We start from the raw sequence: 17,926 nt of genomic DNA on the forward strand, positions 1-17,926 counted from the left end.
GGGAGATGGTCAGAGACTGCGCACGCGCTCTGGGAGATGGTCAGAGACTGCGCACGCGCTCTGGGAGATGGTCAGAGACTGCGCACGCGCTCTGGGAGATGGTCAGAGACTGCGCACGCGCTCTGGGAGATGGTCAGAGACTGCGCACGCGCTCTGGGAGATGGTCAGAGACTGCGCACGCGCTCTGGGAGATGGTCAGAGACTGCGCACGCGCTCTGGGAGATGGTCAGAGACTGCGCACGCGCTCTACGGGAGATGGTCAGAGACTGCGCACGCGCTCTACGGGAGATGGTCAGAGACTGCGCACGCGCTCTACGGGAGATGGTCAGAGACTGCGCACGCGCTCTGGGAGATGGTCAGAGACTGCGCACGCGCTCTACGGGAGATGGTCAGAGACTGCGCTACTTGTGGAGGGACAGGGTCGGAGACTGCCGACGCGCTACTTCTGGTGGGGGGGGGTAAGAGTCAGAGACTGCGGACATGCTACGGGGTAGGGTCAGAAAATACGGACCTGCTTCGGGGGTGCAGGATCTGAGACTGCTGACTTTCCTAATCAAGGATCATTGCCCGGAGGATTAATTATGGTTTACATGAGTGTTTGCAGGGAGCACAAGGTACTATACACTTGGACCACATCTGGTTCACTTTAAATCAAATCTGCTACTCATTGGATCTCAGCAGCACTTGCTCTGTGGAGGTCTGAGCCCGTTTTTGTTGACGGCTTCCAGAAGTTGTTTTTTTTTACTAGTGTAGATTACAGAATATAAAAACATGAACCGTCCCTTGATAATGGCTCAGTCACCTTTTTGTTTCTTACCTGCAGAGCTGTGTTTTGCAGTCACATTGTGTGGTAAAGTTCAGGAATTATTATTTTTTCCCCAGTGATTGTTTGGCTTTTGTTCTGTTATGCTTTGTTTGTCTTGCTGTAGCTGGGCGGCCAGTGTAGCTGCCAGCAAAGTCTTCAGATGCTTCATCTGATCTTCTGCTTTAGAGAAGTTGAAATTATAACTACACTTAAAAGTACAAAGTGTGGTGTGTGTGTGTTTTTATTTTTTTATTTTTTTTTAAACCTGAACTCCAACTTTCTTTTTACTAGAATTGAATGGAATGATTGATCCTGGACGTAGATCATACCTCCGTACCATGTCGCTCTGTTGTCTGCAGATCCTCTGATATTCTGGGTTTAGTTGTAGTTTTGTATCATGTGACACTGTATATCCTGCTGTTAGACTCTGTCCCTTCTGCAACCACTTCCTGAAGCAGCCGGAGTCTGTAAACTCCCCTCTGTAGTCTTTCAGATTCTGCAAAACATCAATTCCTAGGACTGGTACAAGTAACTCCCATAGCCCGCTCTGAAGCTGCAGGGGCTCAAAGGATCATGAGAGTAGTATCAGGAATGGAAAAGGAAGGAAACAAGAAGTCAGAGAACTTGGAAATTCAGGCAGGGGGAGTGCTGTATACAGCTAAAGGAGGTAAGTTGCACACAAACTGACAGTGGGGTTGTGATCCATTTACATGCACAATGCATCTGTTTCAGGTAGGAGTGCAACGGATCATCACCGATCCGCGATCCGAACGGGTCACCCTGTTCGGATTGGCACACCACGCGATCCGCGGTACACTCCACTAATCGCGTGGCTTAGGAAAGGCCGCGGCTTAGGCCTAGCTCCAGAGTGGGGCCCATCTTGGTACACTCGGCGGCCACTGTCTCGTCAGGAAGTGAATTTTCGTCGCCGCCATCTTGCTACACACCACACTCCTGCACAGTAATAGTGCGAAGGGGGCAAGCGGACATCTTGTTACACCCACTGGAGTTTTAGATTTCACAGTTATTTTCAACACACAACGGAGTGTATTTGTAAATCCGACGGACTGTTTAGATGTTACATTTTAAAAGTAGCAGCAAATCTGCTGACCTCACATGGTTGCTAATAGTTAAATATGAAAATCAGACGTGTTCTGTCACATTGACAACCACGTAAGGTCAGCAGATTTGCTGCGGCTTTTAAAATGTAACATCTAAACAGTCCGTCAGATTTACAAATACGCTCCGTTGTGTGTTGAAAATGACTGTGAAATCTAAAACTCCGGTGGGTGTAACAAGATTTCTTATTTTTTTATTTTTTTTTGCTGATCCGAAAAATGATCCAATCCGTGATTCTGATCCGAGGAACGATCCAATTGGAGGACTGGAGCGACATCTGACATCACTTCGGCCTCTCAGGCTTAATGGGTTTTTTTCTTTGAGTTTATCCCCCAAAAAAAGGGGTTTGGCTTTTAAGGGTAAATGAGAGGTCTGGTGGTCAAGAAGAAGACCTATCGTGCTTATTTTCTTTAAAATAGGAATAAAAAAAAATAAAGGAATGGTATAAAAATAGTAAAACAAATAAGAAAAGCATTTAAAGCGCCCCCATCCCTCCAAGCTTGTGTGCAAATGTGAAGGCAATGGTAAGTGGTGCTCACATATGTAAGCAGTGTTCAAATCACACGTGAGGCATCGCCGCGATCGTTGGAGCGGGAGCAATGATTCTAGAACAAGGCTTAAGGCCCGTTCACACCGCGCCGAGCGTCAGCGGTAAAGTGGCGCTATTTTTAGCGCTGCTTTACTGTAGTTTAAGCGACTCTATTCGGAAAGGGGTTAAATCTGCCCGCCCCCGGCAGAGCAGCGTTTTGCTGGCGGTATCGCAGCGCTGCCCCATTGATTTCAATGGGGAGGAGCGGTGAGTTCACCGATCCAAAGAAGCTGCTGGCAGGACTTTTTGTGACGCCCCGCCAGCGCACCGCTCCAGTGTGGAAGCCCTCAGGTTTTTTGTTTATTTAAAATATTTTCCTTTTTATGATTGTGCACTTATAATGTAACAAAATGTTAAAAGCATGTATCAAACGTCAGTCGTAATCTGCTGTCTACCGATCATTGCTACGGCGGTGTTCCCGGGTAAGGTAAGCAGGGAATCCGATGACGTGAGTTGCTGCGTCGCGTCCTGATGCGTTTCATCATAACTTTGTCAGAGGATTTTTCTTTGGACAATCTTATACTCCCATTCACTGACAAAGTGGATTTTTTATCAATCTTAAAAACATTTAGATTTTTTTAGCGCTACTAATGTTCATATTATATTTACCTTCTCTTCGCAGTAGTTTTGCACAGAGCAGCCCAAATCCTCCTCTTCTTGGGTCCCATGTCGGCGCTCATGGCCCCTCACTCCTGCCAGCTTGCTATGGGGGCACCCAAGCTGAGCCACTGCTCTGTGTGTCCAATCACACACTGAGCTGCAGCTAGGCATTGCCCCCTCTGTCTGTTAATTGGCTGGCTGTTATTGACAGCAGCAGGAGCCAATGGCTCCTGCTGCTGCCAAAAGCCATTTAGGAGTGCAAGTCCCTGGAGAGTCAAGGCCCTCCTGGACTTCGAGATGGGTCTTTGGTAGAATGCATGAAGGTAAAAAACCTTGTACCTTTACAACCGCTTTAATATTTAAAGAATGGTCACACATTATTTTACACACTCCACAGAGAAAATAGTGACTGCAGCTGCATAATCATTTTATTGCACCTTTTGGTGTGGAGTTATTATGTTTATTTTGTCATTGCATTTGGCCTGTGTTGAGCCAAACGGATATGCTTTGAATGGGCCATAAATATCTTGTTGTGTAACTGCTACAATCCATCCACAGTTGGCTGTCATTTTTTTTTTTCTTTTTAGTTGTCATTGTGTTTGCTGTACATCAGTCACCCACTAGGTGGAGCTCATTGGCTGAGATTCCAAAACGGCAACAAACATGACATCAGCAGGAAGCACGCTGACAGATGGGTTGTCATAGATTTGTAATAACCCAGTGATGGTGCAATGTACATATTAAGGTTCCCCTTTAATTAGAGTTCTTCATGCACATACAAGTGTTGACTAGTAAATCCCGTGTGTCACTTGTGTTGGCGTGTGCCATCAGACATGACCTAGATGACGACTTGGATTACTACTCACTTCTCTGTTGCACAGTCGTGTCTCTCTCTCTGTCTCTCTCTCTCTCTCTCTCTCTGTCTCTCTCTCTCTCTGTCTCTCTCTCTGTCTCTCTCTCTCTCTCTCTCTGTCTCTCTCTCTCTCTGTCTCTCTCTCTGTCTCTCTGTCTCTCTCTGTCTCTCTCTGTCTCTCTCTCTGTCTCTCTCTCTGTCTCTCTCTCTGTCTCTCTCTCTGTCTCTCTCTCTGTCTCTCTCTCTGTCTCTCTCTCTGTCTCTCATCACACAGTGACATGATGGGATCAGTGTTTGTCATTCCTGTAATCTCTTCAGCTGCTCCTCATGCCATTTGTCACCGACTTCATATTAGCCCAGCTTGTGTGTTTTTGTTTTTCCCTCATATTTTTATGACATAAAACTGGAGACTGTTTATAAAGAATAGTTGAAGTTTTTCTCTTGTGGTTACTTCATCTGACTTGGTTTATTTATAAGGGACGGCAGTGGAGGGAGATTGCGCTTCTTGTATCCTCCTGGAATCCGAGTCCCAATCCTCAAATCAAGGGCTGGGAGAGGACACGTCTCAATATTAATGACCAATCCAAATAACCAGGGCAGGTGCTGAAGTGGTCAGTTGGATGGATATGCTGCCATTACACCCCCCCCCCCCCCCCGTTCCCAGGACACGACGGGGACCAGTGAGGACGCGCAGAGCAACTCGCGCATGTGCAGTAGGGAGCCGCGCATTGAAGCCGCAACGCTTGACTTCCCGATTCCCTGACAGGATGGCGGCGGGGGCAGCGGAGACACGAGTGATTTCTCTTCATCTGCCGGCATGGTGGGCACCCAGCACAGGTGAGTGTCAGTTATTAAGTCAGCAGCTGCAGTATTTGTAGCTGGTGACTTTTTATATTTTTTGTTTAAGGTGGAGCTCCGCTTTAAATCCATGCTGGTTTTAAAAAGAGAAAACGCTTAGTAAAAAAAAAAATAAAAAAAAAAAAAGGAAGATGTCTACCAATATGTGCAATTGTTGATCTACAGGGCCTTGAAAATGTATATAACCAAAAAACGGCACAGCGCTGACACTGCCCATCCTATGGTGATAAATGTCTCTTAGATTGTAAGCTCCCTCGGAGGAGGAGGGCCCTTTCATTCCTACTGTGTGTTGTATTTGTACTGTCTACCCTCGAGTTGTAAAGTGCTGCATTATATAAATCCTGTATAATAATAATAATATACCAGGTGAAAAGAGGTATTGAAGATTCCTATTCCTGGAGGTATAGGAATAAAAATGTAAGTCAGTAGAAAATGTCTGACACTGCGGTGCTGAAAATCCACAATCTGTAAAATAGGAAGGGAAGAAATCACCAAACCGGCATAGTGGATCACAATGTAGTAAAATACCATATAAAACTCATGGGGGGGTGGTGGTGATGATGATGATGATGGGGGGGGGCAGTGATGATGATGGGGGGGGGGGGGCGGTGATGATGATGATGATGGGGGGGAGGGGGCGGTGATGATGATGGGGGGGGCGGTGATGATGGGGGGGGGGGCGGTGATGATGATGATGGGGGGGGGGGGGCGGTGATGATGATGATGATGATGGGGGGGGGGGCGGTGATGATGATGGGGGGGGGCGGTGATGATGATGGGGGGGGGGCGGTGATGATGATGGGGGGGGGCGGTGATGATGATGATGGGGGGGGGGGGGCGGTGATGATGATGATGATGGGGGGGGGGGTGAGGATGATGATGATGATGGGGGGGGTGAGGATGCTGATGATGATGATGGGGGGACGGTGATGATGATGGGGGGGGGGTGAGGATGATGATGATGGGGGGGGTGAGGATGATGATGATGATGGGGGGACGGTGATGATGATGGGGGGGGGGGGTGACAGTCCGCAGGGGATTGTAATGATCTGGGAGCTGTGCGGTCAGTCCTTGGTGGAGAAGAAAACCAGCTGTGGATGAGTCTGGAGTCTGCAGGGAGACTCCTTGATATTTTCCACATTTTTGTCATGTTGCATCCAAAAATGTAAATGTATTTTATTGGGATTTTATGTGATGGACCAACACAAAGTGTCACATAATTGTGAAGTGGAAGGAAAATTTATAAATGGGGTTTTCAAGATTTTATTTTACAAATATCTGAAAAGTTTGGCGTGCGTTTGTATTCAGCTCCCCTTTTACTCTGATACCCCTAACTAAAATCTAGTGGCACCAATTGCCTCCATCTGTGTGTAATTGAATCTCAGTACAAATACGGCTGTTCTGTGAAGCCCTCAGATGTTTGTTGGAGAACCTTAGTGAACAAAGAGCATCATTAAGGCCGGGTTCACAATGGTACGACAAACGCTCCAACATTGGGTGCGCAAGTCGCAGGACGCGTATAAATGAATGGTTTGCTATAGGAGACATCATCCTAACTGGTCCGACACAAGTCAGTCCAACTTTTGAAAAAGGTTCATGCACTACTTTGATCCGACTTTGAGCCTACTTCAGCCCATTGAATCTCATTTAAGTTGGATCATCGTCTTAACTGATCTGATGTTGGCATGCGACTTGTGCCGTTATGATCTTGAAGGGGAGTCCCCCTCCCCTTCAGTCTGGCATTGGATTTTAAGGGGAATCCCCAAGTCATGGGGCCCCCCAAAAAGACCCTTATCCAAGCATGCAGGTCAGGATAAGAGGGTGGGGACAAGTAAGCGCTCCCACCAAACCATACCAGGCCACGTGCCCTCAACATGGGGGGAGTGGGTGCTTTGGGGCAGGAGGGGCCCTGCCCCCCCCCCCCCCCCCAAAGCGCCTTGTCCCCAAGGGCCTCTTCCTGTCAATTCTGGCCAGTGGTTGTCAGTCTGCGGGGAGCTTATCACAATCAGGAAGCCCCCTTTAATAGGGGGGCCCAAATAACCAGCCCCCCACCATATGTGAATGAGTATGAGGTACATTGTACTCCTACCCATTCACCTAAAAAAAAAAAAAAAAAAAAAAGAAAAAAAAAGTGTCCTAAGTAAATAGTACAAAGTAATTTTATTAAAGCAGCTCTGGGCGTCTCCTCTTCTCCCTCCCGAGTTCTTCTTCCTTCGCTGATGACCTCTTCCTCCGGTTCTTCTCCCCCCGCTGATGTTTTCTCCCATGCCGTGGGGTTCCCTTTAAACTCCATACCAGGCCGAAGGGTCTGGTCTTGAAGGGGAGCCCCCTGGCCATGGTTCTTATTTTTTTTATTTTATTATTATTTTGATGTGGAGTTTTTCCTCAAGATTCATACACGACTCAAAGTGTCTGGTATTGTCGGGACCAAAGTCAGATTCCATTAATTAAAGTTGGGTGGAAGTCGGACTTCAAGCCGCAGGGCAAAATCGGATCTACAGTCCTACGACTGTTGTGTCGTACCGTTATGAATTGAGTCTAAGGCCAAGGAACACACCAGGCAGGTCAGGGATGAAGTTGTGGAGAAGTATAAAGCAGGGTTAGGTTATAAAAAAAATATAGGTGAACAAAATGAGCTGCGCTAAAAACAATGAAACTAGAAAATAATCAAACACCAAAAAACCTAATCAACCTATACCAATAGACGTAAAAACAATATTAAATTGACAAAAAAATGTGATTAGTGAATAGTATACATGAATACTAACGTATTGTCATAAAGTGAATAAAGTGTATACTAGACCTAAAATAACATTGATGTGAATATTACAAAGAAAACCCCCACAATAATTAATGTAGATTGACACAAAAAAAAGAGTTATAATGTGTGCTAGATTTAAACGAATAGTATTAACTAAAATAATATTCAAAAAACCATAAAAAGTTCATATGTGATGAAGAAAAAAATATTTTTTTATAGTCCCAAAATTAATATTGGTTCTTCAAACTTGACATTAAGGTGCAAAAATATCCACAAATACGTGTATATAAAAAAAAAAAAAAAAAAATTTTTCAAAAACAATCCTCCACCAGTGAGAAGAGGGGCCGCTTACCAGAGCTTTAGATCCCAGTGTTAGTGAGATCAGTAAGGCAACAGCACAGAGGTTTCTGGGTGAACCGTCACAGGCATCCCACCATCTCCATCTCCAATATGAAGCCTCCAATCGAGAAACGAAGGTGTCGTAGATTGCTGACACCACGCTGTCTCTATCTCCAATACGAAGCCTCCAGTCCGGGAACGAAGGTATCGTGGATCATATAAAAAATCAAAGACACTCGCATAGCGTAAAACCACTTGGTTTAATAAAGTAAAGTTTAAAAGATTTACACTCACATGCGTAAAGAAAAAACGATCATATATAAAAACGAGCCGGCCGGACTCGTGTGCCGCCCGCACTTCCTGGTTGGGCGTAGAACGCGGAGACGTCAGAACGCCTATCTCCCTACGCGCGTTTCGTCTCAAACGGACGTGTTCACGGGATGCGGGACGGCGTTCTGACGCACCGCCTATATACAAAATCTTAAACGAACAGCCTCGGTCTGAGCTCCATGCTGTCCTCTCAATCCACCATGTTAGGTGAGGGAAAGAGGACTGGAATGCCCATATTAACCCCCAGTCCACCATTTTACATAAGGAAAAAAGGGGTAAAGATTTTTGCCCTACCGTTACGCAGAGGCAAACCCATAATAATAACCCTCCCGATTCTTTTAGGAACCATAAATTAAAAATACAAAATTGTTATAGAAGTACATAAAAAGAAATTAAAAAATTTCTTTCAAATACCAATTGAAAAATATATTTATCAAAAGGTATCCAATAAAATAATAAAACAATATTAAACACAAACAAAACAATCCAAACGGATAAACAAGACAGCTTCTGTAGTAAAGATATATACTGTCTCGTATGTCCAGATACTAATACGTTCTTAATTGAAAGAATTATATACCAGTGGAAATTGGAAACTTTTTATAGTAGTAAAACCACTGATATGGCATGTCAAAAAAAATGATAAGGACAAAAAACCTCATTGAGGACTCATGGAACTCACACCAAGTTTACAGTTGAAAAAGCAACAACTACCACAGGAAGCTTAAGCTATGTAAATTATTCCAACCAATCATATACTATTCAAGAATTGTCAATAAACGCATTTACGTCTACTTCAATATTAAGACCATGAGGAACATAACTTTTTAATCTGTGTATCCACATCATTTCAAGCTTGGAAATGCTTCTTACCAAATGGGTAAAAAAAATATCCCAAGCTTTGATCATCTCACGGAGCTCTGTTCAATCCATGATCGGAAAATGGAAAGAGTATGGCACAACTGAAAACCTACCAAGACATGGCCATCCACCTAAACTGACCGGGCCGGGCAAGGAGAGCATTCATCAGAGAAGAGCCAAGAGGTCCATGGTAACTCTGGAGGAGCTGCAGAGATCCACAGCTCAGGGGGGAGAATCTGTCCACAGGACAACTATTAGTTGTCTCTCCACAAATCTGCCCTTTATGGAAGAGTGACAAGAAGAAAGACATTGGAGAAAGAAAGTCATAAGAAGTCCTGTTTCCGAGAAGCGGGGGACTTGACAAAATGTGGAAAATTTTGAGGGGTGTGGATACTTTTTAAAGGAACTCTCTATGTACTGAAAAAGTGACAAACTGGGGTGATGTCCAAACTACTGATGACCGTGGGTGGTTTAATGCTAAACTGTGGCACCTACCATAGTGTTGTGTTCACACTAGCGCTCTTTTCTAGCAACTTGCAACATGTAAAAACATAGGTCACGTGAAAACACACGGGGGGTTGATTTACTCAAGCCAAATCCACTTTGCATTACAAGTGCACTCCCTGTAGAAACGAGGGGAAGCTCTGCCAATTTCTATCATCCAATCATGTACAATCAAAAATGCTGTTTGTTTTTTTTTTTTTTTTTTCCTTGCCCTCCCCCCCCTCAAATCTACAGCGACTGCCCTTCCAAGTGCACTTGTAGTGCAAAGTGGATTTGGCTTTCATAAATCTCGTAGTTTTTAATGTGTGTTGTCTTAATTAGTGCGTTAAAAAAATGACTAATTTTGGGCAATTATTGTGCAGCGTGATTCCTATAATCTTCAATGTAAAATCACCATCAAGTCCTACATTTGTCTTAATTGCAGCGACTTTGTTGAGACTTCTGAGGCTGTTTTTCAAACCTCCCCTCTCTCCTGTGGTCATCCTTGCTGCCTATAAACTTCCTCCATAGCACATCCCATTAGAACTTGTGTGTAGCAGAAACTCAAGTTCCCGTTCACGTTTAGAGTCTAATGCTGCCAAGAAGCCAGAGGGGGGCGCTCTGGATACATGCAAAAGAAAAAAATAGAGAAAGACCAACACAACTTCGTATTGAAAGATAAATTGTATTTATTGAAAAGTAAATAGCAGATGCATGCACTCAATACAGAGGCTGCGGGTATGTAGAAGACCCTGTCCTGCTACACCTCCCACCCAGTCTAACTGACCAGCTGATCCCCCATGGTGTACTGCCCGGCCAGGAGGAAGAGAAGACCGCACCGCTCCCCTGATGTGTTGGCTCCGGAGCTGTCGCTGTAATGCCCACCCTCTGGGGTGTCCTCATCTGAAGGCGGGTGTTTTCAAGGCGGGATTCCTCTTTAAAGCGGGAGTAAACCCAGTTTCAAAAAACACTTACATTCCCGGCATGCTGGAAATGCTAACTTTCACATTGGTTGTGCTCTCAACCAAACTTTCAAACCATCCAATGGCCGGTGTCATAACTGATCACATGTGCAGCATTATGGCAGTTGAAGAATCATTAGAGGCCAAGATGGCGGCTTCCTTGACTGAAAACGATAGAAGGGTTTACTTCCACTTTAAGCTTAACTGGAAACCACCTGCGGTCACATTTTTTTTTAAACTAGTGGCATTTACTACGTACCTGATATTCATCATATAGTGATCGCTGCTCAGCCATATCCTGTAAGTGGAACGAATTGCTGCTCACAAAAATGAACCTAGTATAGTATATATTGGTCACCTGGGTAACATGATGGAAGCACCATAAGTACTGGCAACGGGAGCTAGTTTATTGTCATTGATGCCTAAAATAAATGAAAAAAAAACATGATCTAGTTTTATTAAGTGTGTGTGTGTGTGTGTGTGTGTGTGTGTGTGTGTGTGTATGTATGTATGCATGCACATGTATGTATAAATTTTTTATTTTTGTGTGTGTGTCTGTGTGTGTGTATGTATGCACATGTATGTATAAATGAATTTTATTTTTGTGTGTGCTCAGCATAAACTAGTAAAGCCAAACAGATTTTTCAGAAAACCTTTTACTTTCATTTCAGACTCAACATTTTCTATTGGACACTATACTACAAATTACTCCATTGATTGCAACCAAGATTTGTTAATTTGCAAACACAAGTATTTTTTCCTAACAAATTCATTCAAGACCATGAAAAAATTAACACACCCCAGTGAAAGTCTTAGACCCCTTTCACATATGCAGACCATTTGTCCGTTTTTCATCCATCTGTTGAAGAATGAAAAACAGACATCAATGCATCTCAATGGAAAAAACATGTAAATGAATGATCATCGGCTTCCGTCAACATCCTTTTTTTGGAATGGATCAAAGCCTTTTTTTTCTTCCATTAAAAATCCTAATTAACAAGAATTTAGTGAGTCTATTAAACGGGTGTCCAGCAGACGGTTGATTATAAAAGGCCATTAAGAGGAAGTGTGCAAATATTAAAAGACTGCAGCTGTTGGCTTTTAATAATTGGACACTTACCTGTCCTGGAGTTCAGCGATGACGGCACCGCAGCTGATGTTTCCATCAGCTGTCGGGTGCGGGTAAGGGAACCCGGCAGTGTAGCCTTGCGGCTTCACGCCAGGAACCCTACTGCACATGTGCGATGCTCCTCTCTCCTACTGGCTCAGCGGCCGGGTAGGGGGGAGGGAGCCTGAGCGGTGATGCAAATATCCACAGCTGAGGCTCCCTGAAGTGGGGACAGGATATCTGTGAAAGACTGTTATCCCTCCAAAAGGTGCCAAATGTGGCACCAGATGGGGAGAAGTACAATGAGCGGAAGTTTCACTTTTGGGCGGAACTCCGCTTTAACAAAGAAAACCCTTTTCATGCTGTCAGAAATGACACCACATGGAAGAGAAAAGTCACAAGACCCGAGAAAGAGAAAAAAATTTCTTTACACCAGAAAGGTGAAGGATACAAGAAGATCAGCAAAGCAATCAGTCAGAATACTGTAGCAAAAGTGATACAAAAATATAACAAAGATGGAACTGCAACAATCTCAGATCTCCAGTCCGTCCACGGACGTTAACACCTCGACAGGAGGGTCTTCTGATGAGAGGGGTTGATGAAAATTGCCATGCAAGTTCACTGCAGTTAGCTAAAGGAGTAGAAAGACAAATTGGGGTGATTGTTTCCCGTGACACAATATGGCGTACACGGCAGAGGAATGGCGTGCATGGGTGCCGTCCACAAAGGAAGCCTCCTAAAGCCCAAACTTTTGCCAGGGCCCATGCTGAAATGAAGACTTTTTGTACTCTGGAGTGATTAGACCAAAATAAATGTTTTTGGAATGTATTGCTTGAAAACAGTATGATAAAAGTGTAAGTTACTGCGCTAATCTCAAATAACATAAGAGAGGCAGCTACATAAAGCTGTGACAAACCTAAAACTTTAAGGTGATAAATGATGTGGCGATAACAAGTAAACACAAATATTATAAAAGTGAAATAATGAAAAAATGGTGATGATTTAATCATATAAGAAAAAAATCGAATGTACATAAGTGACATGTAAAGGGGAACTAAACTATACAAAGTCCAATCAATAAAAAAATCTGGAAAAACCTATTCATCAACCTCGAAATAATGATAAATCAAAAAGTGGAAAAATGTATGGCACTGTCCAACATGGAAATGATATAGGAAGGAGCCTATACGTCCACCACCAAGGGAGAATGGATCAAAGGGGAATAAACAAAACACTGTCCAGTGCCAAACATCAGAAATGGAGCATCATCAACAAGAAGAGAGATGTTTCCTCTTACTGGAACGGGTGGACTCAAATGTCAACGACAAAGAAGCATACATTCAGGAAGCTGCAATCGGCAAATACACGGAACTCCAAAGGGTCCAGGCCCTCAGGAATGGTATCCGGGGATGTAGTGGATGACCTTCAAACAAACCTCCGATGTAAAAGAAAAGTACAGAAGCTGGATCTTGAATGTAAAAGATCAACTGGACAGCAGGGCCACTCTCCCCCGGATGGTAGGTGAAGAAAATAATTGCTTCCACATAGTCTAGGTCAAACAATGGGGTTGTTTATTTCTATTTATTCCACGCTTAATGGCATTTTCAGAATAAATCGCATGATCTTTTGAAAGTTTTACTTTATATATTGATTCATTTATTGTTTAAAGACACTTCTTGTTGGATCGTTCTCCCGCGGCACTTGGCACGTCATTCTTTGCGGGTTCCTCCCCCATGAATGCTATTTTCCATTCAAGCGGATATGTTGAAATGAATTCTGTTGAGCTCCCATACCATTCAAATGTAAACATTATTTATGTGTTTCTCTCTGTTTTTGAACAGGATCTGTTTTAAGTCAAGAATAGAAGGTCCTCCTCTGCGGCCTCTTCCAGCAAACATGAGTGCTGCCGGTGTCGGGGAGCCGCATTTCATTGATGGTATCATGAATTCACCGATATACTGCGCTGTATTGAAAGAGAAGATGCTTCCATCACTCTGTGCCCTTGGTCATTGTGCACTTTTCCAACATGACGATGATCCGAAATGCACATCTAAGGCCACTGTTGCATTTCTGAAGAACCGGGTGAAAGTGATTCAGTGGCCAAGTATGTCTCCTGATCTGAACCCAATGGAACACCTATGGGGAATTCTGAAGAGACGAGTTGAACATCACTCTCTATCCAGGCTCTAAAAGATTGTTCTTGTTGCAGTATGTCCCCAACTTCTTCATTCTATGCCTAGGAGACTTGGTGCTGTCCTTACAAATCATGGCGGTCATACAAAATACTAGATGTAGCCGTTTTTGTTGTGGGGTGTATCTATTTTTGTTTACATCAACTAATTTGAGTAAAACTGAAGATTTTGTAATATAAGTTTATATTCTTAACCTTATTTTTCATATGATGAACTAAACAAATGTTCTATAAAACTGTTTGGCCAAAGTTTTGGATTTTTTTTTTGTGTTCATTGAGATATTAAAATCGTATTTTTAAAAGGGGTGTACTTATTTATGCGGCGCACTGTGTGTGTGTGTGTGTGTGTGTGTGTGTGTGTGTATATATGTATGTGTGTGTGTGTGTGTGTGTGTGTGTGTGTGTGTGTGTATATATGTATGTGTGTGTGTGTGTGTATATATATATATATATATAATGTATGTGTGTATATGTTTGTGTGTGTGTGTATATAATGGGGATCAATAGGTGATAAAATGTAACAATCGTGAAATGACCATCCCATTTTGGGATTACCACTATACAATTTCTGAAGATACATTATCTCTTCCCTTTTGTGCTCTTTCTCTGTTTTTGTCTTTCACAGATCCAAAGGGGCCTTAGGAATGTTTCAGGCAGGCTGGTTGCTAGTAATATAGCTGCACATGCAGGACCAGTGATAGCAAAGAAAAAACTGAATTGGATTGGCATAGTTACATGCAAATTGGGGATTAAAGCGGAGTTCCACCTAAAAGTTCAACTGCCTATTTGTCTCCTCCCCCCCCCCCCCCCCCCCCCCCTCCGGTGCCACATTTGGCACCTTGTGGGGGGGGGGGGGGGGGGTTGAGCGGATACTTGCCTTTTGACCCCACTTCCTGGAGTCCTACATCAGCAGCTCGGCTCCCTCCGTTCCCCAGCCCCAGGCCAGTAGGGGATGCGCAGTAGGGGTCCGGCATGAAGCCGCAATGCTTCACTACCGGGTTTCCTTACCGGCAATGGTGGTGACAGAACCCAACGGCTGATGGAAACGGCTGCAGTGCCAACATCGCTGGACTCCAGAACTGTTAAAGCGGGAGTCCGCCGGGAGTTCCGCCGCCATCTTGGATATGGGAATCAGGAAGTGGAGCCTTTCGGCTTCATTTCCCGGTTCCCTACTGCGCATGCGCGAGTCGCGCTGCACAAAAAGGATGGTCTCGCTGTCTCTGGGATCCGTGTGTTTCCCAGCAGGCAGCGGGGGACTTTCGCAAAGGGGCGTGGATTCTGCGGAAAGGGGAGTTCCTTTCTGCAGAATCTATGCCGGAAGTGGGTTCAGATACCTGTACTGTACAGGTACCTGCACGCCCCTCCCCCCTGAAAGGTGCCAATTGTGGCGCCGGAGGGGGGGGAGGATTCCAATGAGCGGAAGGTCCACTTTAGGGTGGAGCTCTGCTTTAAGTGTCCTATTAAAACTCAGCAGCTGCAGTATGTGTAGCTGCTGGCTTTTATTTTTTTTGCAGGGGTGGACGGACTTCCTTTTTAAGCAATTGATGTCTTCACTGGGGTCCTACAAGTGTAAGCATGGCATGAAGATTCAGGCACTGCTTTAATAACATTATGGATCTTGGATGGGATTAAACAGTTTATAAAATGTTTTTGCCTCATTTTACTATATGACAGTGTGGGGAAATTAAGTTCTGTTTTTTATGCATGTTATATATACCCTTAGGCAGGGTGACAGGGGGGTTCTAGCCACAGCCAATCGCATCCTACAGAAATGTGAATTGCAGCATAAAACGCAGCAAAGGGCAATGGGTAATGTAGTTTACCTGTCAAATGATAAGTTGCAGCACTGAGCAGATGCTGGTTGTAGGTCCATGTGCCTGGACCCCCTAAGGCTGCTTTCACACTGGGGCGGGCATTGATGGTAAAACGCTGCTAGTTTTAGCGTCGCTATTCGGCCTCTAGGGGGGGGCTTTTAACCCCCCGCTAGCGGCCAAATAAAGGGTTAAATGTGCCCATGTAGCGCCGCTGCCAGCGCATCGCCCCAGTATGAAAGCACTCTGGCTTCCACACTGGGACTGCAGGTGAGGCGATTTTCAGGTGCTATTTTTAGCCCAAAAGCGCTTGAAAAACGCCTCCAGTGTGAAAGCGGTCTACGAGGAGTAATGTGGTCACCTGATAGCTGAATAAAAGTGATTTTACAGATATCAAGGTGGTTTATTTCCTCATTCTATTGTTTCCATGAATATTTTTTTACAGTGCTGTGAGAGCGTGATTGTTCTGACTGACTTCAGATACTAAAGGCTGAACGTGAGACCCCTGCTAACAATATGCAAGAATATGGCTACCGTTGCTGAACTCTTCTCATAATGCTAGTTACCTGGCTCTCATGCTGATACATTTTTTTAGCAGAATAAACTGTAACGTGCACCTCCCTGAAACAAGATTTTTTTAAAATATATACTAGGAGCCTGCAAAGGATTGCATCCATGATCAGTAGATCACAGGTGCAATGCAGGACTCCTGCAGACTGTGTAAGCTGTCTTCTTGTACCTCCTACAGGAAGGTAGGTACACGTGACAGGAAGGAACGAACTACAAGATGACAGCCACAAAGGATATTGGTACTTGTAGTTTATTCATTCACTGAACTCTGTGAATGAATGATGTAGCCAAGTGGGTGGAGCCCTGCACGGATATGGTGCCTTTTTTTTGTTTTGTTTTTTATCGTGACAGCAAGTTTGGGGAGAAGATCTCCGGCTCGCGGTCACTAGGGGTCACTAGGGGTGAATGGCTGCATCAGTCGGAACGTGTTCAGCCTAAAAACGGGTGGAACATGTAACCTGTTCCCAAAGGTGAACTTCTCCTTTAAAGATGCTTCATTTATATAACCACTTTCTTTATTTTGCTTCCTGATCAATGTTCATTTCACAAATGAAAATCTCTGTGGATCCGTTATTGTTTCACGGGAGATAAATATTTAAAGACACCAAATTCCTGCAATTCTGTAGCTTTGGGTTTTGCTTGCTGTGAATCTGGTACTCCGGCAACAGCCAAGCATGGTGCCCCTTGTTGGACTCCCCTGTGCATCTCTGAAGGTACTGCAGCAGAATTGGCAGTCTCCAGTGCTTGGGCATATGGATATGTGCCAGTAGTAAACCATTCAAACTTAAGCTGGCCATAGATGATGTGATAATGTGATTTTCTTTGGTTGCAGGAAAGAAATTTGCTTGATTCACCCATTGAGCCTGACAGAGGGACACGATTATTGCATAATCACATGCCCAAAATCCGGTCGATGGATCAACATGGGTCCAATCAGCCGGCCCATAGATGGTTCTAATCTCATCCCTGCTGAACTGGCTGAGATTCTATCTATGGCCGGCTTTAGAAGTGGGCTTCATAACATGTTAAGAGGGTCTCGTTGTGTCAGAAGGCGGGGTGCCTCGGGAATGGGCGGCTTCCACTGAAGTCCTCAATAATTTGCCTCACTCTGCAGCTCAGACTGAAGTAAGGTGTGTGGATCAGCCTCCAAATACTCGGGTAAGGGCACTTGGTTGGGGGTGAGTACCAGTAGAAGCAGTGGTTGGCCCGCACTATTATTGTACAACTGTAGAACCTCTTGTCACTCTTATTAAATAGGAGGGTTCCACTTTTCTTTAAATGGCCTCTAAGCCTCGTGTGCTTTATGGCTTCCTGGGGCTTGTTGATCAGCAGTTGGAGAATCTGTCTTTACTTAGATTTGTTAGTTTGACTTTAAGTGGACCCTCTAATGCAGCTGTGTGTCTTTACCTTCCAGCAGGAGAACTGGTTTGCAAAGGCGCTGCAAGAGAAGAAGGGATTTATTATTAAACAGATGAAGGAAGATGGCGCTTGCCTATTCAGAGCTGTTGGTGAGTGCTTTCTGTTTGTGTCAAACTTATGTGGATCACTGCCAACAGAAGTCCATGGTTTTACCAACCCAGGAGACTATAGAGAGAAGGGGGTCAAACACTACTGAAGGTATGAAATACAGGCAAGTGGCTGCTGCATGTACCAGCTTGAGGCCCCATTCACACTTGCAAATAGGAC

General features: G+C 44.4%; 1 protein-coding gene across 2 annotated transcripts in view; it reads left to right on the top strand.

Annotated features, from left to right (window-relative positions):
- The window catches only part of OTUD5 (OTU deubiquitinase 5), a 101,567-nt gene that overhangs the window by 28,830 nt on the left and 54,811 nt on the right, over positions 1–17,926 (top strand). Inside the window, exon 2 of one of the 2 annotated variants that reach the window (XM_077463260.1) lies at positions 17,658–17,748. In XM_077463260.1, coding sequence (XP_077319386.1) covers positions 17,658–17,748 — 91 coding nt within the window. Of the gene's footprint in view, positions 1–17,654; positions 17,749–17,926 lie in introns of both variants that reach the window. The other variant, XM_077463259.1, reaches the window with a different exon arrangement.

Source organism: Lithobates pipiens, unplaced genomic scaffold, assembly GCF_037356315.1.
Source record: "Lithobates pipiens isolate NorthernLeopardFrog02 unplaced genomic scaffold, aLitPip1_a1.2 Scaffold_3, whole genome shotgun sequence".
Taxonomy (NCBI): Eukaryota; Metazoa; Chordata; class Amphibia; order Anura; family Ranidae; genus Lithobates; species Lithobates pipiens.